General features: G+C 39.9%; 1 protein-coding gene across 1 annotated transcript in view; it reads right to left on the bottom strand.

Annotated features, from left to right (window-relative positions):
• The window catches only part of si:ch211-272n13.3 (ankyrin repeat domain-containing protein 26), a 119573-nt gene that overhangs the window by 29382 nt on the left and 63533 nt on the right, over nucleotides 1-26658 (bottom strand). Inside the window, 9 exon segments of the mRNA XM_055650847.1 lie at nucleotides 5165-5680; nucleotides 5682-6131; nucleotides 9537-9668; nucleotides 10271-10454; nucleotides 13478-13691; nucleotides 17303-17444; nucleotides 19545-19572; nucleotides 24267-24461; nucleotides 26108-26262. Of these exon segments, the coding sequence (XP_055506822.1) occupies nucleotides 5165-5680; nucleotides 5682-6131; nucleotides 9537-9668; nucleotides 10271-10454; nucleotides 13478-13691; nucleotides 17303-17444; nucleotides 19545-19572; nucleotides 24267-24461; nucleotides 26108-26262 (2016 nt within the window).

Genomic DNA, 26658 nt, shown 5'->3' with positions numbered 1-26658 from the left:
TAAACTTCTGTCCCTTAATTCTGAAGTCATGTCCTCTTGTTTGAATCTTCCCTATTCTCAAAGGGAAAAGCTTGTCCACATCAACTCTGTCTATCCCTCTCATCATTTTAAAGACCTCTATCAGGTCCCCCCTTAACCTTCTGCGCTCCAGAGAATAAAGACCTAACTTATTCAACCTATCTCTGTAACTTAGTTGTTGAGATTAGAGGCCTTGAGAGAAAATGTAGGGAGGTAAATGGTCGTTCTCTCACGACCGAGTATAAAACTATATGTTTAATTGTAGTTTTGACACTGACAACCAGCACTGCCTCCATCCCAAAATGGTAATTTTCATGGGTGAAACAAATCACATTGCACTTTTCGAAGAACAACATGATCATGACAACATGAGAATAAATGATCTTCTGCATGGCCATGCTGAAGATCATTTATTGAATTTCAGAAAAATAAATATATGCAATTAGTGGACAATATTAATAGGTACTTTGTTCACATCCTATAGCAGTAACATGTTTTGGGAGACAAAGGAAACTCTATGTAATTTCTTACTTTTCATTTTTAGTTTATGAATGACCACATCACATGATATTAAAATTAGAACAGTTAAAATAAAACAGTGGAACAAAAGTTAAAACATATATGGAGAGAGAAACTCATCAAGATTCTCATTGCAACTCAATTACCCCGTTTGCTATTTTCTTTTCCTCCCATCATTACAGCAGGATCTTGTTCAGTTGGGCAGGTGGGCTGAGGCACGGTTAATGGAGTTTAATTCATATATGTGCGTTGCATTTTGGGAAGTCAAACCAGGGCAGGACATTCATAGTGAACGGTTGGACCCTGCGGAGTGTTGTAAAGCAGAGAAATCTAGGAATGCAGGTACATAGTTCCTTGAAAGTGGCGTCACAGGTAGACACGGTGGTCAAGAAACATTCGGTACATTGGCCTTCACCAGTCAAGGTATTGGGTGTAGAAGTTGGGATGTCATGTATGGTTGTACAAAACGTCAGGTGAGCCTGCATTTGCAATATTTTGTTCAGTTTTGGTCTGTCTGCGAAAGGAAAGATTTTGTTAAGCTCAAAAGAATGCAGAGAAGATTTACGAGGATGTTGAGGGCCTCAGCTATGCGGAGAGGTTGGGCAGGCTATGACTTTATTCTTTAAAGCCGGGAGATGAGGGGTGATCTTATAGAGAACATGAGTTTAGAGTTAGGAAGGTGGCTGAAAAGCGGGTGGTGATCTCTCGATTGCTTCCAGTATTTCGTGCTGGTGAGGGCAGGAACAGGGAGATAGGGGATCTGAATGTGTGGTTAAGGGGCTGGTGCAGGGAGCAGGGATTTAGATTTATAGACCACTGGGATCTCTTCTGGGGTAGGGGTGACCTGTACAAAAAGGATGGGTTACACCTTACTAGAGGGGGACCACATTCTGGCAGGCAGGTTTGCTAGTGCTACACTTGTGGGTTTAAACTAAATAGCGGGGGGAGGAGTTGACAAATTGGGAGTATAAGGATGGCGTTAAAGGGGAGAGAGTACAGGAAAAGTTAAAAAGGACACCCGAATTAATGGGACGGAAAGTTCAAGAAGGGTACGAGAGTAAGGTCAGGTAAAATAGGAACCGGTGTGAGAGGGGAGGTGAATACCAAATTAAAAGTGTTATATATGAATGCGTGAAGTTTAAGAAATAAAGTGGATTAGCTTGATGCTCAGTTAGAAATTGGTAGGTATGATGTTGTAGGAATTACAGAGACATGGCTGCAAGAGAATCAGAGCTGGGAACTGAATATTCAGGGTTATACATCATATCGAAAAGACATACAGGTGGGCAGAGGGGGTGGGATGGCTCTGTTGGTAAGGAATAAAATTCAGTCCCTTGCGAGGGATGACATAGAATCAGAAGATGTAGTCATTGTGGATAGAACTGAGAAATTGTAAGGGTAAAAATACCCTAATGGGAGTTATCTACAGGCCCCCAAACAGTAGATTGGAGATTGGGTGCAAGTTGCATCAGGAGTTAAAATTAGCATGTAACAAAGGTAATGCTATGGTGGTTATGGGAGATTTCAACATGCACTTAGACTGGGAAAATCAGGTTAGTACTGAACCCCAAGAAAGGGAGTTTGTAGAGTGCCTCTGAGATGGATTCTTAGAGCAGCTTGTATTGGAGCCTACCAGGGAGAAGGCAATTCTGAATTTAGTGTTGTGCAATGAACCGGATTTGATACGGGAACTCAAGGTAAAGGAACCATTAGGAGGTAGTGACCATAACATGATAAGTTTTCATCTGCAATTGAGAGGGAGAAGGTAAAATCGGAAGTGTCAGTACTACAGTTGAACAAAGGGGACTATGTTGGCATGATGCAGGAGCTGGCCAAAGTTGACTGGAAAGGGACCCTAGCAGAGATGATGGTGGAACAGCAATGGAGGGTATTTTCGGGAATAATGCAGAAGATGCAGGGACATTTCATTCCAAAGAGGAAGAAAGACTCTGAGGGGAGTAAGAGGCGACTGGCTGACAACGGAAGTCAAGGACACTGTAAAAATAAAAGAGAAGACATATAACATAGCAAAGGAGCAGGAAGCCAGAGGATTTGGCAACTGTTAAAGATCAATAGAAGGTAACTAAAAAGGCAACACAAAGCTAGCCAAGAAAAGATGATAGTAAAAGCTTCTTTCGGTATGTGAAGAGGAAAAAATTAGTTAAGACAAATGTGGGTCCCTTGAAGACAGAAACAGGTGAATTTATTATGCGGAACAAGGAAATGGCAGACGAGTTGAACAGGTATTTTGATGCTGTCTTCACTAAGGAAGACGCAAACAATCTCCCAGGTGTACTAGGGGACAGAGGACCTAGGGTGACGGAGGAACTGAAGGAAATTCACATTAGTCAGGAAATGGTGTTGGTTAGACTGATGGAATTGAAGGCTGATAAATTCCAAGGGCCTGCTGGTCTGCATCCCAGGGTACTCAAGGAGATGGCTCTAGAAATCGTGGACGCATTGGTGAGCATTTTCCAATGTTCTATAGATTCTGGATCAGTTCCTGTGGATTGGAGGGTAGCTAATGTTATCCCACTTTTCAAGAAAGGAGAGGAAGCAGGGAATTATAGACTAGCTAGCCTGACATCAGTGGTAGGGATGATGCTGTAGTCGATTATCAAAGGTGTAACAGTGACGCATTTGGATAGCAGTAACAGGATTAGTAACCACGTCAGCATGGATTTACAAAGGGGAAATCATGCTTGACAAATTTTCTGGAATATTTTGAGAATGTAACAAGTAAAATGGACATGGGAAAGCCAGTGGATGTAGTGTACCTGGACTTTCAGAGAGCATTTGATAAGGTCCCACACAGGAGATTAGTGGGCATAATTAGAGCACATGGTATTGGGGGTATGGTATTGACATGGATAGAACATTGGTTGGCATATAGGAAACAAAGAGTAGGGATGAACGAGTCCCTTTCAGAATGGCAGGCAGTGACTAGTGGGGTACCGCAAGGCTCGTTGCTGGAACCTCAGCTATTTACAATAGATGATGGAATTAAAAGTAACATTACCAAATTCACAGATGACACAAAGCTGGGTGGCAGTGTGTACTGTGCTATGAAGATGCAGACTGACTTGGGCAGGTTAGGTGAGTGGGCAGATGCATGGAAGATGCAGTATAATGTGGATAAATGTGAGGTTATCCACGAGGCAAGAACGGGAAGGCAGATTATTATCTGAATAGTGTCAGGTTCGGAAAAGGGGAAGTACATCGAGACTTGGTGTCCTAGTATATCAGTCACTGAAAGTAAGCATGCATGTACAGCAGGCAGTGAAGAAAGCTTTTGGCATGTTGGCTTTCATAAAGAGAGGAGTTGAGTATTGGAGCAAATAGGTCCTTCTGCAGTTGTACATGGCCCTGATGGGACCACACCAAGTGTGTTGTGTGCAGTTTTGGTTTCCTACTTTGAGGAAGGACATTCTTGCTGTTGAGGGAGTGCAGCGTAGGTTCACGAGGTTAATTCCCGGGATGGCGGGACTTTCAATATGACGAAAGAATGGTGCAACTGGCTTGTTCACACTGGATTTAGAAGGATGAGGATATTAGTAGAAACATATAAAATACTTTGAGGGATTGGACACGCTAGAATGGAGGATTGCAGCGTATGTTTGAGGGAGGGTCACGACTTCACGAACCAAGGCCAGAATGGGGCAATGGGTGCACCATTTAGTAACTGAATTTAGAAGGAGGAGAGGATATATTATAGAAACATATAAAATTATTAAGGGATTGGACACGCTAGATGCAGGAAAAATGTTCCCGATGTTGGGGGAGTCCAGAACCAAGGGCCACAGTTTAACAATACGGGGTAGGCCATTTAGAACTGAGATGAGGACAAACATTTTCACACAGTGAGTTGTGAATTTGTGGAATTCTCAGGAGGCAGTGGAAGCTGATTCACTGGATGCATTCAAAAGACTTAGAGAGAGCACTTAGAGCTAGTGGATTCAAGGGGAATGGGGAGAAGGCAGGGACAAGGTATTGATTGTGGATGATCAGCCATGATCACATTGAATGGCGGTGCTGGCTCGAAGGGCCGAATGGACCTACTCCTGCACCTATTGTCTATGTATCTATGTATGTATAGGATCATGAGGGGAATAGAAAGTGTGAGTGAATCAAGAACCAGATTCACTCTGATGAGTGTCACAGATTCGTTAGAGGGGAATGTTTTAATAGAAACCCGAGGGGCAGCTTTTTCACACATGGAACAAGCTGCCAGAGAAGGTATTTGAGGCAGGTACGATAACAACATATAAAATATATTTGTACAGATACATGGTTAGAATAGGTTTAGAAGTATATGGGCCAAACGCAGGCAGCTGGGATTAGTGTAGATTGGGGCATATTGGTTGGCACAGGCAAGTTGGGCCAAAGGGCCTGTTTCCATCCTATATGACTCTCCATCATTGAATCAACATGATAGCAGCATAGGGTTCCGAGCAAAGACAAAACTACTTTCTTTTAAAATACTACATTATCCCTTATTCTATCAAAAGTTTACCATGGAAAACTTGTATTTTCAATTTACCAGAAGGGGTAAACAAAGTGAAAATATGAATGACAGAAACAAAATGTAATCAGTTATAATCACATATTGAAATATTAAACGCATTACCTCTCTTCCAATGTTTTCATTTTCAAACTTGCACATTTGTTCTCTTTGTTCAATGTTCTTTCTCATCAACTCCTCATTTCTTTTTTCCATCAAACTTATTCGTTGCTCACTATCGCCTCGAAGTGTGGTAAACATGTCATTGAATCTGTCCTGAACATCAGCTGCTGCCTTTTCCTTCATGATACCTTTATTTTGTGCATCTTCAAGCTGTTGACGTAACAGTGTAATATCGCTATGGGCTTGGGCCAATCTCTCCTGCAAAGATATCTTACAAATCTCATATTTGCTTATCTGTTCTTTTTGCACTTTATTCACCTGTTCTTGTTCAGTTAAATGAATCTGAGATTGCTTCAAGTCTTTCTGAACACTTTGTAACAAAAGGCTTTTCTCAGCAAAAGAAAGTGTTGCACAATGAAGTTTCTTGTCCAGATCATTGGCCTTTTCCTCCTCTTTACTTAATCTCTGTGACATTGTGCTATTGCTTTCATGAAGATTGGAAATTTCATTGTTCATTTTTCTCATCTGAATGGACATGTTCATCGCGTTCCCTTTGCAGAATTCGTTCGAGTTCAGACTTAGCTTCCTGAATACATTCTAATTCTTGAATTGTTTCCTTTAAACGTGAATGTAAAGCTTCCTTCTCATTCTCCAGATAATCTTTATTTTGTTTCTCAAGTTCAAGTTTGGAAGTTAACATTGAAACTTCAGTTTTAATGGAATTCAGTTGACCATTATATTGCAAACCATTTTGAGTTAGAGTATCTTCATTACATTTTAAGTCTTTTTTTGCATCGTCCAGCTTTACCTTTAACGTCTCAATCTGCTCCAGATACTTTTCCTGTACTTCTTGATTTTGTTCACGCACACAATGCAAGTCAAATTTAAGCTTAGTAACTTCTTCCTGTAGTGCACAATTTTGTTGCATTCCAGCTTTTTCGTGATAAGTATTATCACATTGTGCAAGTGGCTTCAAAACAAAGAAATGTTCAATGAAAAGAAGAAAAAAAAATGGCAGACATATTATAAAAATAGCGCAACTTTGGTCTTGAGACTCTCCCACTTGTGGAAACATCCCGTCCACATCCACTCTACCCAGGCCTTTCAAAATTTGATGAGTTTCAATGAGGTCACCCGTCATCCTTCTAAACTCCAGCAAGTATAGACCCAGTGCCGTCAAATGTGTTTTAAGACCTCCAGCATCTCTCTTCTGTAATATAAAGTCTATTCACGACTACATCATTACTAACTTCCCCGGGTTCCTCAGCTTCCATATCTTTCTCCACAGTAAACACGTGAGAAATATTAATTTACCACCTACCCATCTCTTGTGGCTTCAGAAAGACAACCTACTCGCTACTTACTCTTTTGGCCTTAATATACATGTAGAATTTCCTTAGATTTTCTGTTTCCTCAGCTGCCAAACTTCCTTTTTTTGCCCTCCTGATTTCATTCAAGTTTCACTCCTAAGTTCCTCACAGGATACACTTGATCCCAGTTGCCGATGCCTGAAGTATGACTCCTCCTTTTTTCTTGACCAGAACCTCAATATCTCATCATCCAGGGCTCCCTACTTCTGCCGGCCTTCTCCCTTCACTCTAACAGAAACATGTTGGTCCTGAAATTTCCTTTTTTTAATATTTAAAAGCCTCCAACCCTTTACCTGCAAGCAATGTCCTCACAATTAACATCTGAAAATTCCTGTCTAATACCATCAAAACAGGCCTTACCCCGATTTAGGACTTCAACTTTTGAACTAGTCCTATCCTTTTCCATAACTAAAGTAATAGAACTACTTGGGCAGCTAATAGTTGCCTCACACAGTGCCAGAGACCTGGATTAAATCCTGACCTCGGGTCTATGCAGAATTTGCATGTTCTCCCTGTGACTGCATGCGTTTCCTCCAGGTGCTCCAGTTTCCCCCTCCTTCCTAAGATGTAGGTTTATTGGCCTCTGTGAAATTGATCCTACTGCCACCTGCTGGACTCGTTGCTCAGCCCCGACCACTGAGCCGGCCTTCCTGATCAGCTTGTCCAGTCTGTTTTTGTCCGCTATGCGGGCGCCTTCTCCCCAACAGGCCATAGCAAAAAACAGAGCACTGGCCACCACTGAACGGTAGACACTAGTGTGTAGCGAGTCGATAAGAAAGAGGAATAACATAGAACGAGTGCATGAGTGATCAATTAGCGTGATTCAGTGGGCTGTTTCCATGCTGTATCTCTAAACTAAACTAAATTATGGTCACTGGTCCCAAAGTGCTCACCCATTAACATTTCAGATGCCCTGCCTTAGTCCCAAGAGGAGGTCGAATTTTGCCCCTTATCTGGTAAGATGAACTTTGCCCTTTCCTACTCTTACTAGCACCGGGGACTGGAAATATCATGAGATAATTTCCCTTGAGGTCCTTCTCTCTAATCTTCTGCTTACTCTGCTGGACCTCATTCCTTTTACGAGATCAGAGATGCAGCAGATACAGCATGGAAACAGGCTCCTTGGCACACAGAATGCTCGCCAACCATCAATCACCTGTTCACATTAGACAAAAGTGCTGGACAAACTCAGCGGGTGCAGCAGCATCTATGGAGCGAAGGAAATAGTCAACGTTTCGGGCCTAAACCCTTCTTCAGACTGATGTAGGGTGGGGAGAAGAAAGGAAAAAGGAAGAGGAGGAGCCCGAGGACTGAGGGAGAGCTGAGAAGGGGAGGAGACAGCAAGGGCTACCGGAAATTGGAGAATTCAATGTTTATGCCGCTAGGGTGCAGACTGCCCAAGCGGAATATGAGGTGCTGTTCCTCCAATTTCCGGTGGTGCTCACTCTGGCCATGGAGGAGGCCCAGGATAGAGAGGACGGATTCCGAATGTGAGGAGGAGTTGAATTGCTGAGCCACCGGGAGATCAGGTTGGTTATTGCGGACCGAGCGGAGGTGTTCGGCGAAACGATCGCCAAGCCTACGCTTGGTCTCACCGATGTAGATCAGCTGACATCTGGAGCAGCGGATGCAATAGATGAGGTTGGAGGAGATGCAGGTGAACCTCTGTCGCACCTGGAACGACTGTTTAGGTCCTTGAATGGAGTCGAGGGGGGAGGTAAAGCGACAAGTATAGCATCTCTTGCTGTTGCAAGGGAAAGTGCTCGGGGAGGGGGTGGTGCGGGAGGGAAAGGAAGAATTGACAAGGGAGTTACGGAGGGAGCAGGCTTTGCGGAAAGCAGCCAGGGGGGGAGACGGGAAGATGTGGCGAGTGTTGGGGTCACGTTGGAGGTGGCGAAAATGACGGAGGACTATTTGTTGTATGTGACGGCTAGGATGTACGGCCTGGAGCGGGGCCGTGGGAGTTACCATCGCCCGCCTGGGGCTTCAACGGTGTCGCGGGGTTGGAACGATACAACATCGGGAGAAAAATGGTGCAGGGGAGAGAAAAGGCTTTGCCTTCGATCACAGTGAGGAAGAGGTTCACTGTGATGGATGTTTGTGTGAATTGGTTGTGTGTCTAGTAGTAATCGTTTTTTGTTGGTATGGCTGTAGAAACAGAGTTTCGTGTGAGCCTCACTGAGGTTCAAATGACAATAAATATTGCATTGTATTGTATTATTGTATTGGAAGTGTCGGAAATGGTCCAGGTGTATTTGAGTGGTGGATGGAAATTAGTGGTGAAGCGGATGAAGTCAGTCAGTTGTGTGTGGGTGCAGGAGGTAGCACCAAAGCAATCGTCGATGTAGCGGAGGTAGAGGTCGGGGAAGGGGCCCTGGTGTGCCTCGAACAAGGATTGTTCAACGTACCTGACAAAGAGGCAGGCATAGCTGGGGCCCACGCATGTGCCCATAGCTACGCCTTGTATTTGGAGGAAATGGGAGGAGTTAAACTCATACACCTGGACCATTTCCGATACTTCCCTACCATTTCTTGAAACTCATTGAAACTCCTATCCATGATACCCTCAACATCATGGATGTTTATGAGTGCATGCAACTAAGGCTCTAGTCACTCGATGCAGTCAATCAGTTGTTGCATCAGGACACATTTCCCACAGGTGTAGTCACCAGGGAAATGTTCCTGATTTCCTACATCCTGCAGGAGGAGCATACGATTGCCCTAACTGCCATCTTGACTAAAATAAGTTTAAAGAGGAAGATTAGAAAGACCTTACCTTTCCACCGCCACCTTGCTGAAGTCTCTTGAGACAAAGTTTCAGCATTTAACATTAAAAACACAGCACTAGGAACTCAAACACAGCCACACTCACAATGCCATTCATTCACTGCTTACATATTTTCACGATGCGGATTTATGCTCATAAAAGTATATTGTTCAGCAAAATAAATGAACTTTCTTCAAGGTTTAACTGACACCATGTTTTGTGCTCACTGTTTACATACCTCTATCTTTTTTACAGCCATACTATCTTCCACTTCTATTTCTTGCCTTCTCTGCAGGCTGTTGTTCAGGATTTCTTCTTGCACTTGCTCCTTGTTGAATTGGCTCTGCAACTCTTTTTGTTGTTCACTCAGCTAAGGATGTTTCATAAAGGTAAAGTGGCATTTTATTAAAACAGGCTACCTCAGACATAGAAATCTGTACAAGATCCAGCAATTTATGCCAACAAGTGGCTGGGAACAAACCTTGCTAATTTTCAACATTGATGACACCTTTGGATTGCACTTTCAGTAGCAGAAATTCAATGCTAAACTTACTGACAAGAAATTCTTTATGTATCAGTGGAAATATTTATTTTTTACAGCAAAGGTCATTTTAAAATAAAAATGATATGGAAAGTGGGAAAGAAGGGCATAGAGCTAAAAGGCAGCAAAGTATTCAAGACTGTTAAAGAGAGTGCTAGGATATCAGTCAGAGTCTATATTTTTTTCCATTGTGAATAGAAAATGGGATTGCAAAGATCCTTTTGGAAGGTGAAACTGTCCTGAAGCATAGTTTCCATGAACAGTAGTTTAGGGATTGGGAGCAGATCAAGGAACATTGCAGTGCCAGTGGGAAGATTGTCTAGGCACTAATATTTCATTTTATGTAAATGAAAGTGTTGTTTCAATGGAAAGGAATTTATCAAATGTAACAATTTAGCAATTTAACAACAGCTACTATTAATTCTGGCAACCTGTTGCAGATTGGTGATCAATGTTTCCCTTTCCATCTCCAGGTTTCTTATCGTTAATTCTAATTCGTGCTTTGCCTTCATTTCTTCACAATACTGGAATTCCTTTTTCTCAAGTTGATCACGGCTCTTTGTACACAACATTTCTGCAGTTTTCCGTTTCTTTTGCTCTTGCTTTGTACTGAACCTTTATTTAAAAAAAACACCAGACCATAAGATAAAATGCTATGATGTAGAACAGTCATGTAATTTGTAACTCACGCAAACACCATCACAAATTTTGGGTATATTTTTAATGTAAACATCAGCAAGTGCATTTTAAAGGTATACATTTTCTTGAGTTCTGTATCAAATACTACTATGCTTTCACATAGCTCTCATCTGCAAGCACATTACACATAACTACATTTTAAGGTATAAAGAATACATCTATCTAAAAATAAACTGGTTGCTGTTATAAAATAGAAGAAATATGCAGTCACAATTTGTAAGTTCACTAATAGCTCAAAAAACCCATGCATTATCATTTGGAAAAAGATTTTTGTACAAGATTTATGGAAACGGTTGAGAATATCAATTACTTTTCATGCATCAATATTAGGGACGTGCTTTCATTTTATGTAGCACTGATGAGATTAAGCTATTAAACATACCTAAAGATATTGTGTCAAAGAAAGACTACAAGAAGAAATAACTTTGTATTGGAAGAGTTCCATCAAGCCAAATGTAAAAAAAAGCCAAAAGTGTGGAGCAGATGAACTCAGACTCAAGGATTGCCAGATGAAATTTGGATTTAGTCTCTCTGGATTTTAGAAGAATATGGGATGATCCAATAAAAGCACACCATTTTCTCAGAGCTTGGCAGGGCTGGTGCTTTGTGCATCATCCTTAAGGAAGGGGAAATGTAGAATTCAGGGTATTGTCTCAGGACAAAGGATTCACAATTCTTCTCTTGAATCTTCAGATTTCTCTACCCAGAAGGCAGCATGTAAAGTGATTAATCAAAGCTATGAGAGGTAGATTTTGGACTGTGAAAATACCCTTCTGCTATACCTTACATTCTTAGTATTTTCACCTAAATTAAAAAATCATGGCCATTATACCTGACTAACACACCTCAAAAAACCAATCCATATTGATAATTTGGTGCAGTACTCAGAGCTGCTGCACTGACATCTAAAAAGCCTTGGCACTATTTGAAAGGGTGATCGAGTAGTAATATTCTGTCCAATATTTGTCTTTGAACTACTTCTAAGAAAAAATGGCTGGTCTCCCATGAATCTAGAGAAACTCAGCGGGGTGCAGCAGCATCTATGGAGCGAAGGAAATGTCTTTGAACTACTTCTGAAGAAGAAAAAAATGCTGGCTGGTTTCTCCCATGAATCTATCTGCAGTTGAATCACGGGTTGGGTTGTTTCTGGACTGAGCTATTTTTTTTACCAACATTTATCATTATGTTGTATTAAATAAAATAAAGTGAAAAATTCACGTTAGCCTCATTAAAAAGAGATGTTTATTTTTTTTAGAGAGAAAAATATATTTTTCAAGACCACTTTTTAGAATGTCTCAAATCCAGCATTAAAAGAAGATGGAGCAAACTTTTGGTCTAATTTGTAAGAAAATAATGCAAATGTGAAAGAGGTCACCTGTACTTGGAATACTGAAAAAAAGTTGCATTTATGTAATTTTCATGCACTCAATCATCTCATGGGGCTTAACGGTCAAAACTGTAATATTTTTGATGCTGTGCCATAGGAGAAAAAAACACATTTGGGAGTTTTCTCAAGTGCCTCAAAAGAGTAAAGAATGGTGTAGAGATAGAGATGTAGCAAGGAGATTCTAATGCACAGGGCCAAGATAGCTTGAAAGTATATCAGCAATGCCGGTGCGATCAAAGCTGTGTAAAAGGTCAGGATTAAAGTACAGTAGAGATCTCAAAACATGTGGGGCTGCATGTAATTTGAGAGGATAGACACAAAATGCTGGAGTAACTCAGCGGGACAAGCAGCATCTCTGGATAGGAATGAGGTCATTTGAGAGGCATGGGCGAAGAGAAGAATTTGAAAGCAAGAAAGAGGATTTTAAAATCACAGTATTGTCAGGCAGCAATCATGTCGGACAGTTGGCACATCAGTTGCCGATGAATGGAACTGGTTTAAGTTACAATACATAAAGGCAGGAGAGTTTTGGCTGAGCACGTTTATACAGGTAGACCTGGAAAGCATTGAAATAGCAAATATTGAGGGTAACAAGGGCTTCAGGACCAGGTGAACTGAAGCAGAAAGTCATATGAGGCGCTCCAAATCCAGCGTGGCCCGCGCCGGACGTCCCAGCTCCCCCGAGAATGTCGGGAGTCGGCGGCGTCGCAGCCAAAGATCCTAGAGTGGAGCTCCGCTATGCTACATTACATTAGACATCTGGGGGTTTGGTAGTTTGGTAATGGAGGAAAAACTCATTTTCAAAATAACATTCAGACTGTAAACACTCTTGCTCACTTTCAGAGAGTTGGCGAAGATAGTAAAGGTAGCCAAAGAATGTAGTTTGTGGTGGGATCGAAAAAGAATAATGTCAGACTTGCACAGTTCCATTTGCACAATACCAAGCCATTTAGAGGATTGATTCTTCTATATTTTGTACTTATGGACCTGGCCCACTTAGCTGACTTTTTAGACAACTGCAGTCAAAAAATGGGCCCACACGTTCGCGGGTAGTTGCCGGGGAGTTGCCTTCATGATTGTGAGGAGTTCCCGCATTCTGGGAACTAGTCTTTTACACAGCTACATGCGGTAATGTTAAATGTCCGCCGAACTTCACAGCCGTGTATCTCTGGCTTTTAAAAAGTTGGCTCCACTCCTTCTCTCCTCCTCTCCCCCCTCTTTTAAAAGATTTACCGTACACTGTACTTTAGCCGTCTTAATTACAGCGCCAACCTTCCTGTTCATCGCGGTGTGTGTCTGTATCACCTTGGCTTTGCACCGTGTGAATTTCAGACACCGCTCCCCCCCTGCTTGCCCTGTATCCCATCTGTGATATATTTGTGTGTGTGTGTGTTCCACTCTGACAGTTGCCAGCAGTCGCCTGAAAAATCGCCTAAGTGGGACAGGCCCATTAAGCCATTGATGAAGAGTTTCGGGAAATATGAACACTTAATACAGATACATGAAAAATATCAAATTATATTTAATATAAGCAGAGGAAGTGATAACATACTTGAGGCGATTAAGGTCAATATCCTTCTCCACTATTTGGCACTCTAGTTTGGATTTCATTTCTCTGGTCCCCTTCAATGTTTGGTGGAGCTCTTTCCGCTCATTCTCTAGATACTTCACTTTCTCTGAGAGCAAGCTATAACGCTTCTTTTCTCGTTCAACTGCTCTTTCATCTTCCTGAACCTTATTTTGGATTTTTAGTAAACTTACTGAGTCTGTTATTGGACAAATTTCACATTGAAAAAATAAATCAATTTTTGTCATTAAAAGATATAGCTAACAAATTAGCAACACATTACACTAATTGTAGATGGGTGGCCACCAGGAAAGGGAGTGGGCAGAAGGTGCGGGAATTCTTTGTGGCCATTACACTCAAAAACAAGTATGCCCTTTTACAAACTATAGTGGGGGAGATGTCCATTCAGAGTAGAGCAGTAGTCAGGTCTGTGGTACCAGGCCTGGCTCTAATGTACAGCAGCATAGGGTGAAGTCAGACATGGATATATAATGGGACACTCACTAGTTAGGGGGGCATACAGAAGATTCTGTGGCAGCAAATGGGACTCAAGGATGATGTGTTGCCTTCCTGATCCAAAATGTCACAGAATGCAAAACATTCAGATCAGCAAGGTCCTCAATGAATATTTCTCTGTTTTTACCGTGAAGAGCAATGAAGACTAGGGAAAGAAAAAAATAAAAGTGCTGGGGTAAGCGGCATGTTAGGCAGCATCTCCGAAGGATATAGATAAGATGACGTTTGGAGGAGGGATTCTTCTTCGGACTGATTGTAGTAAGGGGGAGAAAGCTGGTAAAAAGGTGGGAACAAGACAGAACCTGTTCAGTGATAGGTGGATACAGGTGAGGGTAGTTTTTGATTAGCAGGTGTGAACAGAGATGATGAAAAGTCAAAAGGGTTCATGATATGGAAAGTAAAGGAATGAAATGTGAATGTGAAGTCAGAGGAAGGTATATACGTAAACGGGGACTGGGGGGGATGGTAAGGGGGTGACCTGTCCATGTCCTCCAGAGATGCTGCCTAACTCGCTGAGTTACTGAAACACACTTGTTTTTTTCGTTAACCAGCATCTGCAGTTCCTTGTGTCTCTCAATATCCATACGGTTGGTTGTACACTACCAAAGCAGAACACGAGGTGCTATTCCTCCAGTTTGCATGTGGCTTCACTCTGACAATGGACAAGGAGAAGGACAGAAAGGCTGGTATGGGAATGGGAGTTACAATGGTTTGTATCCAAGAGATCCTGCAGGGCTTTGTGGACCAAGCACAAGTGTTTGGTAAAATGGTTGCCTAATATACACTTGGTCTCACTGATGTGAAGAAGCAGGCCACTTCAGGAGAATCAAACTCAGCAGATGAGATTAGATAAGGTGCATGTGAACTTTGAAGACGAGGGAACTTGGAAAAGTTAATGGAAATGTTTTGAGGACAGTATGTATGATAGTCGAGGAGGTGATGTACATCCTAAGACATATGAAGGTGAATAAATCTCCTAGGCCTGATCGGATATACTCATGTATATTACGGGAAGTTGTTGTAGGAATCCTGGCTGAGATACATGAATCAGCGTTACATGTTGGTGAGATATCAGAAGACTGGAAGGTGGCTAATGTTCTGCCTCTATTTACAAAGGGCTGTAAAGAAAACGTGAGTGCTCACGTCCTTGGTAGGAAAGTTCCTGGAGAGGATTCTGAGGGATAAGATAATTACGGTGAATTCAGCATAGTTTTATGTGTGTGAGATTGTGCCTCACTAAGTTGACTGAGTTTTTCAAATAAGTAACCAAGAAGATTGATCAGAGGGCAGTAGGCATAGTCCATATGGAGATTATGATATGATTTCAGCAAAGCCTTTGTTATGGTTCCTCTGGAAGGTTAGGTTGGGTGGGAACCAGGGAGAGCTAGCTAACGATACAGAATTGGCCTCATGGTAGGAAAGAGAGGATGGCAGCAAAGATTATTTATCGGACTGGAGGCTTATGATGTGGTGTATCTCAGGAATCAGTACTGTGCCCATTGCTGTTTGTCATCTCTTTCATATGGTTGAATAGTGAATTTGTATATGCCACTAAGGTAGGCTGCATATTGTAGACTTGAAGATGATTGTCAGAATTACAGCAGGATCTCGATTGACTGGGCAAGTGAACCAAGGATTGTCTTATGTAGTTTAATTCAGATAAGTTTGAATTGTTGCATTTTGGAAGTCAAAGCAGAGCAGGACCTTCACAATGAACAGCAATGCTCAAGGAAATATTGGAGAGCAGACATATCCAGGAGTACAACTACATAGTTCCCTGAAAGTTGTGTTGCATGTAGATAGGAACGTGAAATAGGATTCTGGCATGCTGGCCCCTCATCAGTCCGTGAATCAAGTATTGAAACTAGGACATTATATTACAGTTATACAAAACATTGGTGAGGTTGCACGGCGTAATGTGTTCAATTTTGGTCATCCTAATCTCGGAAAGATGCCATTAAACTGGAAAGAGTGTGAAGATGATTTATGAGGATGTTGCAAGGACTCAAAGGCCTGAGCGATAGGGAGAGGTTGGGCAGGGCTGTACTTTATTCCTTAGAGTGCAGGAGGCTGAGGGGTGTCTTATAGAGGTAAATAAATCATGACTAGAAGGGTAGAGGAATTAAGAACCCAAGGACATAGGTTTAAGGTGAAAGTGTAAAGATTTAATAGAAATCAAAGAAGCAACATTTTCCCACATAGGGTGGTTGGTATATGGATTGAGCTGCCAGAGGAAGTAGTTAAGGCAGGTACAAGAACACCGTGTAAGAGAGATTGGGATTGGTATATGGATAGGAAAGGTTTAGTGGGATATGGGCCAAATAGAGGCAAACAGCTGGGGCATCTTAGTCAGCATGGATAAGTTGGGTCAAAGAGCCTGTTACTGTGCTGTATGACTATTGGTTTCTGATTATAGTATACAGAATTAAAATGGCACTGTTTCATTACATAAACAAATTTACAATACTCTTTACCATCTTCATTCCTTTTCCATGTTATTTCAATATTTAAGTTATAAAAATTGAAACTAAAAATATGTTTTCTTACAGTCTTATTGTAAAGGCCTTATGAACCCATGAATGAAGGAATAATACACAATACTGAACCAATGCAGAGTAATGCAGCACCTGACCAGGCCCCTTGGTGTAACTCATCCAGGCTAACCAAGATGCCCCATCATATTTAGTTCCATTTGCCTGCATTTGCCCCATATCCCTCCAAACCATTCCTATCCATGCACCTGCCCACATGTTTTGTAAACTTTGTTGTTGTGCCTGCCTCAACTATTTCCTTTGGCAGCTCATTTCATATACCTACCATGCACTATGTGAAAATGATGCTCCTCAGGTTCCTATTGTATCTTTCATTTCTCAACTTAAACCTATGTTCTCAGTTTCTTGATTCCCCTACTGTGGGAAGAAAACACTGTGCATTCACCCTATCTGTTCCCCTCAGGATTTTATACACCTCTATAAGATCCCCGCTCAGAGATGTTATATTGCATCCTTCACGTGGTCCGATGAATGCAATCAACCTGGCGTGCACAATCAAATAAAACAAGTTGTCCTACGACTTTAGGTTGTGCACGCCATACGCAAGAAGAAGAATAAGAAGAACACTCAGCCTTCTGCACTCATGGAATAAAGTCCTAGCAGGCTCAATCTCTCCCAATATCTCAGCCCGTGAGTCCCAGCAACATCTGTGTAAATCTTCTTTACCCCCTTTTCAACATTTTACCAATTGAAAACAGAACAGGAAATAAGAGACAAACTATGCTAGATTTACTTTCCATACCGACTGTCTCTGAATCTAGTTGTGCAATTAACTGTGCGGTATTCCTGTGCCCAGGATCAGAAGATTCTGAGCCGCCTGTAGCTGTACCAGAAGACTCTGTGAGGTCATTCAGGTCATCTGAAATATTTACTGGTTTCATGAGCTTAAAAACAGAAGGAAAACCAAAAAAAGAAATTGTCAGCCAAACAATAAGGTGCATTAACAAATAAAACTTCTGTGTGACATCTGGAAAAGTACTGAAAATACATATGACAATGAGAAGTTACTTTACATAAACTGTTGGTACCTCCTGTGCTAAGAGATAGTTAGTGATTCTTTCACTCAGTAATCAAATGACAGATGATGGTCATACAAGTCTAGATAACTGAATAATAGGTTAAATAAACCAATTATTAATTCTATCATGGTTTTATTACTAACTCAATTTAATTGAAAATTGTTTGCAACTTAAATTATAGTTCTGATGAAAGATCACCAACCCCCCCAAAAAAATCACTTCAAATTCACCCTCAAGATCATGGTTCATTAATCAACGCATTCGCATTCTACTTCAGCAAACAAACCAAAATAGGAAAGCTAGAGAAGAAAATAACATTTCAGTCAGATCATATTCAATAACGGTTTCGTTCGAGCTGTTAAACATGACAGTTTGGTTTTGAACATCACAGCCAACTGGTTGTGTGTTTGTGCTCCACCCATATTTCGAAACAAGGTGGGCATTTTTGTATTTTGTGGGGGCTATCTATTGCATATGCGTTTAAAATAGGATTTTAGGTTCAGTTGGGCACAACATGTTTTTGACAATCCTTGAAGCGAGGCATTCTTGCCCAAAGAAGTCATACCCTAAAAATACTAGACTTCAAAACCCCAATGTTGCCACCTGGAGGCTATTCTGTCTCTAAAGGGAAAGGTTGAGTTCATTTATCTGTAGCAGATTATTGGTTGAAGATCCAGCCATCTAAATTAATCTAGCATGCAGTGAATAACTAATACATTTAGAATTGTTAAATAGTGAATTGTTGACAAGTACTTCTACACATTTGAAAGACAAAATTCCACAGTTTTATCTCACCCCATCTCTAAGCTCCTCCCAACCCATAAACTTCAAAGAATATCATGTTTGTCAAAGGTAGTCTCTTGTGCACTCCTTCACTCCATTGCCTGTTTATAGTGAATTCCAGCTATTTAAGATAGAAGTCTTGAAATGCCATTATGACTAAACAAAAAAGATAAAGCTACAATAATAAAGTGCCTTGTAAACCATTAAAATGTTTGCCAGCATAAATTGAAAGAGGACATTAGTAGTCACACTTCAGCTACCAACCTTTTCACATAGCAGTCATTTAAAGAGAAGGGAGCAAGTTATCGCTGAGGATCTACAGGGTTTAAAAACATTCCATTGCTGAGGATCTTAACACTAATTAAAGCTATGCTGAGCATTCATTCTTCATTTGCTGCAGAAATTTTGAAGTGGGACTTTGGGATATAAAGGGCTATTTCCAGTCTATCAATGCTTTTCCAAGGACTTCATCTAGAAAAGAATGATATGAGATTTTGACTTGCACGTGCAACCAAATAAGAGAAAGCTTACTCATGGGCATCTGGCTTGACAGTGCACTTCGGTTTGAAGGGAAGGTGGTAAACATGAGGCTATCTGTGCTTCTCATTTCTTCTTCTATTGGGTAGCCTATGAAATATCCCCATCCAAGTGATCACCCCTTTCGTATTTCCAAGTTCTAGCCATATTGCTTCATTTTTGATCCTTCTAGATACCCCAACTAAATATTGCTCTAACGATCTCCCTGATCATTGGTGCAACACCTCCCCTTTATATCGCGTTCTTGTATGGTTGAAACCTCCATACCGTGAACCATTGAACGGCTGTCCTGCCCCTCCCTTAACCATGGTTTCCATGATTGCAACAGTATATAATCCTTTGCATTTATCCATGCTTTCAGTTCATCCATTTTATCTGTGAGGCTCCATCTTTATCTGCTCTGCTTTCAACGTATGATTCTGACTTCCCTCCTGGTACACTATCATTCTGGGTCCAATCCCTTGCCTCACTAGTTAAATCCTCATGAGCAGCACTCATGATGTATACAATTTCTCAAGCCCATTGTAAGTTTGATACCTGCACAATCTGCTATGTACAGTAGAAATACACAAGAATTAGCTGTCACAAACTATTGGTGCCGTGTTTCTGCAATGTTAAGTATATTGTTTGATTAAAAATAATTACCGTTTTACTTGGAGATACATTGACAACTCTGAAAAAGAAATTGAAAAACAATAAGGAAATGTAATATTTGTAGGTAACAATATCAATTGAAAACCTTTTGCAAAATAACATTTCAAGTTATATTATTCAGAAATGAGTCCACGTCAAGGTGGTGACACTTTCATCCATAACGGAAGATTGTACGTTCAAATCTCTCTCAGGAGACATAAATTTACTACTGCAACAGATCCACAGGAGGCTCCCTTGCCATGGCCCTAAATTCATTTATGGAATACACAGGGCTGGTATTGTGTACTCCTATTCATAGACTTGTTCTGCCATCAACACCATAATCCCATCCAAACTCATCTCCAAATTCAGGGATATAGGATTCAGCACCCCCCTTTGCCACTGGAATCTTGACTGCACCACGGACCTCAATCAGTGAGGATAGGTAACAAGACCTCTTCTGCAATCACTCTCAACACCAGTCTCCCGTGGTGGAGTACATGCCCCAATCACATCAGTTGCACTAAATGTTATTCCATTTATCATGTATCTTGTACACTGTGGATGGCTCGATTGTAATCATGTATAGTCTTTCTGCTGACTGGTTAGCACCAACACCTGCTTTAAACTGGTGCGGATGTAGTAGTGGTTGAGAAGCTCAAGTTCCTTAATATTATCAATTAATTGCCATGGACCAACCACATTGATACAACAGTCAAGAAGGCACACCACTTCCTGAGGAGACAGAGGAAATTCAGCATCCTCCAGGTACAATTACAAACTTCAGATGCAACATAGAAAGCATACTGTTGGGTTGCGTCACAGCTTGGTTTGGGAAGAGCTCTGCCCAAGACCCCAAGAAGTTGCAGAGTTGTAGTTGTAGCCCAGTTCATCACACAGACTAGATTTCCCCCCATTCACTCCATCTGGACTTCACGCTGCCTCGGTAAAGCAGCCGACATAATCAAAGACTTGCCTCACCCCGCTCGTTCCGTCTGGCAGAAGGTACAGAAGACTTAGGAACCATGTTTTCCCTTCCATTATTGAGCTTCTGAACCGTCCTGCTACAAGCTAAGGAACTATTCGATTCATCTCTACCCCATTGAGGACATTGGATTTTACCTAAGAAACTGATGCACTACAATGCTGAGAACTATACTCCGTACTCTGTATCTTCCCCTTTGCTCTAGCTATTGGACTTGAGTTTGAACCGATTGTATGAATGCATGGTATATCTATCTGATCTATTTGGATGGCATGCAAAACAAAGCTTTTCACCGTACCTTGGTACATGTGACAATAAGAGAATTCCACAGATTCACAACTCTCTGGGTGAAAACGTTTTTCCTCATCTCAGTCCTAAATGGCCTGCCCTTTATTCTTACACTGTGACCCCTGGTTCTGGGCTCCCCCAACATCGGGAACATTTTTCCTTCTTAAATGCCAATCATGCAAACATTTGTATTTTGTGAGACTTGAAATTTGCAACTTCTGCACAGATTTAATTAATGGCACTGAAATAATACACAGCTGGATAAATTACTCTCTTACAAATCTCTAGTTCCATCAACCTCACAAACAGTATAAATATTATAATACAGTTATAAAAGCAATGCACATCTTCTTTAGAGACACGGCTTAAAGCTGTAATGAAAATCTTGTATCAACAATTAAGCATAACTGAAAATGTTAATATTTTTGATCAGAAAGAGCCCTAGTTAAGTAGAGAAAGCAGAAAGTCTGGAACATCATGCAGAAAATAAGTGTTCAAAGCACCAAATGGAACTAGCATGGTTGGCATTAGAAACCACTAATTTTAGAAAGAGAATTAAGTGTTAAAGTTTAAATTGTTCTTGTTTCATTTTATATATTAAAATATTAGTCGTAGTTTCATATCATTAATTATTTGCTTAAAAAAAAATCAGACTAATTCAAAATGTTATTTGGCAGATCAGTAAATATCAATCAATAAGCTAAATAAGCAAACTTATCACCTTAAATGTCTGCCTTTTGTGGATAAAATAACTATCTACCAAGCCACTACACTCATTGCTGATATACATACGAACCACAGACTTACCTTTAGTGTACCTCAATGTTCATTGTTAAGCGACCCAACCCTTGCTGGTAAGGTATGTCATTTGTGACACATTACCATCACAAATGGATTTGATGAAGGTAATGTGTCACAAATGAATTTTAAAGAAAACTTATTTCTGGCAAAGCTATCACTTTTTATCAGTTGATCAAATATTAAACATGCATCCTTACACTGAAATATCTGTTTCTATTTTCACCCATCCCTATCATTATCCTCTTATAATTCTTTCCCCTTCCACGCACAATACCATTTTCTGAAATATCTTTCTTTACCCCATCAGTGGAGGTATTTCATTCAGTCTTTGAGTCGCTCCCTGGAAATATCCTCTTAGCTACACAATGTACTATGTTTACATATTCTGTTGTGATGCAACAAGTAAGAATTGCATTGTTCTATCTGGGACATATGACAATAAAACACTCTTGAATCTACTGTGGCACATCTCATTGCTTATTCTTTCTAATATCACAAATTTCTCTTACGCTTCAGAGCACCTTGCATTTTGCTGCTTTAAGGATACAATGAACTTCAAACAAATGCTGTTTCTTGTATTTAAGCACAAAATTGTGCTTAACAACTAAATTCTTCCATGTTTTTTTCCCTTCAATTATTAACAATTTATCTAATTAAAGATGAAATCCTAGTCTGCGTTAACGTCTACACTTGAATTGCCTAATTATCATATGAAACAGAAACAGGCCAATTGGCCCAACTTGTCCATGTTTACCTGAGCTGGTCTCATTTGTCTGGATTTTGGCCCATATATCAATAAACCACATAATTGTCCAAATATGTTTTTAACATTGTAATTGTATCTGTTCCTGCAGCTTCCTTCAGTGTGAAGAAGTTGTCCCTCAAGAGAGAGTTAGATTTAGCTCTAAGGGCTAAGGGAATCAAGGGATATGGGGAAAAAGCCGGAACGGGGTACTGATTTTGGATGATCAGCCATGATCATATTGAAGCTTCTAAGGGCCGAATGGCCTACTCCTGCAACTATGTTCCATGTTTCTATGTTTAAAACACTCTATCATCTTAAACCTATGCCCTCTAGTGTTAGGATACTTTACCCTGAAAAAAGTGCCCAATCACCTTATTTATGTCCCTCTTGATTTTATACAACTTTACAAGGTTACCCCTAAATTTCCTATGCTCCAGGGAAAAGAAAATTCCCACTATGTGGTCTCTTTTTGTGACCCAAGGCCTCCAGAACAGCAACATCCGTGTGAATCTTTTCTGCACCCTTTTCAGGTAAATGACATCCTTCCTATAGCCGAGTGACTAGAAATACATACAGCACTCATGGCGTGGTCTCATCAGCGACTTGTACAGTCATAACATAATGTCTCACCTTCTGTTCTCAATGCCCTGACCAATGAAGGCAAGCGTGTCAAAGGCCTTCTTCACCAGCCTGTCTATCTGGTCCCCACTTTCAGGGATGTCTTTACCTGTATCCGTCCATCTCTCTGCTTTACAATATATCTTCCATTGAATCTCTTGTTCTTTTCTCTCCTCCTCTCTTGACCGACTGATGGCACTAATGTCTATGGTGATGAAGTGCTTTGAGAGATTGGTTGTGGCGCATATCATCTCTTACCACAGCAGGAACCTGGAACCACTACAATTTGCCTACTGCCACAATAGATCAAAAGGGGATGCAATGTATCTGCTCTCCACTCTGCACTGGACCACTTGGACAATAAAATACACTAATGTCAGGCTTTTGTTAGTAGACTACTAAGTGACGTTCAACACCATCATCCTCTCAAAACTGTTACTGAGCTCAGGGAACTGGATCTCTGTACATTATTTTGCAACTGGATCCTCTACTTCCTTATCAACAAAATACAACTGATATGAATAGGCAACAGCACATCCCCCTTGATAACCATTAACACAGGGGCACCTCAAGGCTGTGTGCTCAGCTCACTCAGTTTCAATTCCATCTTTAAATTTGTTGATGACACTGCCATGTTGGACGAATTGTAGATAATGAGTCAGAGTATAGGAGGAAGATCGATCGTCTGATTGAATGGTGCCAGAACAACTTTGCTCTCAATGTTAGTATGTCTTTTTTCACTTTGTACTCTTCTTGGCCTGCTGCGCTCTGTGTGGTGAGGGAGATCCCTCTGGGTATTCAGTGACCGCGCACTGATGTCAATGGGGATAAAAACCGTTACTCGGTTATGCGGACAATCAGCAACAATGTATACCAGTCCGCTCACCCCTATGGTCTGTTATAACGAGGGTTTACTGTATACCAATAACTACTGCACCAATCCCAATCTGAATGAAATGTTTCTGGACAAAATATTCAGATTCATTCTTCTGCAAAATATTTACTTTCATTAAACCGATTAAACGATTGTGAAATGTCTTATAACATTCCCATTTTTACTGTTATGCCATTATACACGAGTTTGTGATATGTGAACACAAAGGTATTTTTGCCATTATTAATTTTTGTACAAGCATTTACATAAATGTTATATTGATGGTGCATTAATTAAAATTCTATGTTTATACTGATATAAAAGGTATGTAATTCTCTTTGATAAAATGTGCCAAAACAGAAATGTCATAATTGGAATGGCCAATTATGAGCATCAATGTTTAAAATATAAACAATTAGGTACCTCTCTTCATCTTGGGACATCTCACTTGCAGTACTGTCATCAAAGGCAGATAAGGCATTCATTGCAGACATCTGTTGCAGTCTGACCAGTCTCTCAATGTTTTTCAATTCAATGCTTTTCAACTCTTGATCAGCTTGCTTTGGCTGATTACGTTGATGACTTTCAGAATTCTCCTCATTTGAGCCCAAATTAATCCTTTAAATGAAAATGTTTAACTCACATGTATACTTAAGTGGATGAGCCAATTGCTGTTCTTGGACAAATATAGGACAGTTCAGGAAGCATAAGTTTTCAATTTAACGTTTCTATACAATGAAAATAGTTTGATGAATCCCCAACATCGCGTTTTCTGTAGCTAAGTGTATATATATATATATATATGAACAATGGCCATTATTTGAAACATTGTATTTGTATAACAAAGTTATAATTGCAATTTGGCCCAGAATAAAAATGTATGTGATAAATAACTTTATTTATTAAATAGTTTATCAAATGGATTGTCCCCATTTAGAGTATAACATTTCCAACTTCTGTCCAATTAAAAATTGACCTCTGCTAATCAGGGAAATTATGCATAATTACAATAAAAGTTTTATTTATTATGAACATGTAATATTTCAGTTCTCTTAAATAGTCAAATATAATTTGCATTGCCCGTAAAGTGACGGACACAGGATAGATGTTATAATATTATGTCAAAATAATAAAAAAAGGTTGGAAAGCTGGCTCAAGCCACAACGTGTGGTCTGAGAGCGACCATCAGGACATTTGAAAGGTAGGATGAGTGAACTTTGGTAATGGCCGAGTATTTTTGTTGTTGACCATATTCGTGGGATGCACAGATAAATGCCCTGGCAGCAGAATCTTGGATAGAATATTCCATCCCCCCACCACCCACACACACACACATTTAATTCCTGCAGGATATATTGTTGTGGTGCAGAAAGGAGAAGGTGAGGTAGACAACCAAATAAAAGCAGAGAAAACAAAGAAAGAAAGAAAGGATATTAACAGGAAGCATATCTAATTAATTAGGAAACTAAAAACTCAGTCAAAACAAATTCCACATTCAAATTATTTTCTCATAGATTTGGACATGCAAAATTAATAAAATGATATTGAGGTTGGGGCACAATTATTGTGAACTTTCCACTAAGTTTGGATAAAGTATAATTAATCTAAGACAACTTATTGGTGAACAAATTATATCTCCAGCAATATTAAGATCATCTGTTAAGAACAAATGTATAAAAAGAAACATTTAATTTGTTCTGTGCTGTTCCAGAACTAATTATTCTTTTTTGGCTTTCTAGATTTCTTTTTTCCCCCCAAAATCTCATTCCCAAGCCAAATTGTTTGCTGCGTTAAATGATTTAATCCAATGTATTTGTATTTCTAACAGTATGCACTGATCATACATACGTCATAAATGATCACCCTTACAGTACAAAATCTGATTCTAAACTGGTCATTTCATAAATCAGGAAATCTTGTAAGATCTTCTTAACTTGTATCTGTAAACAGCTTATTTGTCATGAATTGCATTATACTAATGAAGTGCAAAAATACTATATATTAAAAAAATGCATTTCACGTATAAAACGATCTTTCTGGTAAATCTATGAGACAAAATAGTTTACAATAGTAAATATACGGTAGATGAACTAGAGGAAACGTGAGGGATTTTTCAGGGTATGTTTAAAGCAATACAGTATATTTTCAGTAGTCACACAATTAGCTTTAATATCCATTTTTAAGCACCAATTTTCTAAATGTTAAATGAAGAAGTTCCTGATTTTTTTACCAAATGATTAAAAAAGATGCAGCAATTAACTCACCCTTTAAAAAGAGGCCTTTTTGTGTCTTTGCTGAGGAAGGTTTCAGTTGGTGTCTCTATATGCATACTTGTCATTAAATTAGACGGTAACTGTTTGGAACTATCTCCATTCCCTGATTTATGTTGATGAATATGGTTTACTTTTGCTACATTAATCTGAAATTATAAAATAAGGTTTAATGATTAACATAATCATATTCAGTAACCACAAATCAACATTAAAGACACAGCTAAAAACAATGATATTGTAATTGCAATTGTCTTCGAAGCTAAATCCATAAATTTACTGCAATTTGTAATCTGAAAGCACATAACAAGATAATCATTAAAAAATATTTTTTCCATTTGTTCAGTGTACAATAAATATATTACCTTTTACCTCATATCACCTCAGGTATTAGTGGATTAAATAATAATTTGAGGTATGCTGAGAATACATCTAGATAAACCAAAGGAAGGTGACAATCTAATTGAGAACACACTGAGGCTGAATGCCTTATGCATTTAGTTATTGATCCTGGAATGAAAGACTGTACAAAACAAAAATAGGAA

The sequence above is a fragment of the Leucoraja erinacea genome, chromosome 19 (assembly GCF_028641065.1).
Source record: "Leucoraja erinacea ecotype New England chromosome 19, Leri_hhj_1, whole genome shotgun sequence".
In the NCBI taxonomy this organism is placed as follows: Eukaryota; Metazoa; Chordata; class Chondrichthyes; order Rajiformes; family Rajidae; genus Leucoraja; species Leucoraja erinaceus.
The sequence above is the reverse complement of the archived record's forward strand: the minus strand, read 5'-3'. Positions and strand labels throughout refer to the sequence as shown.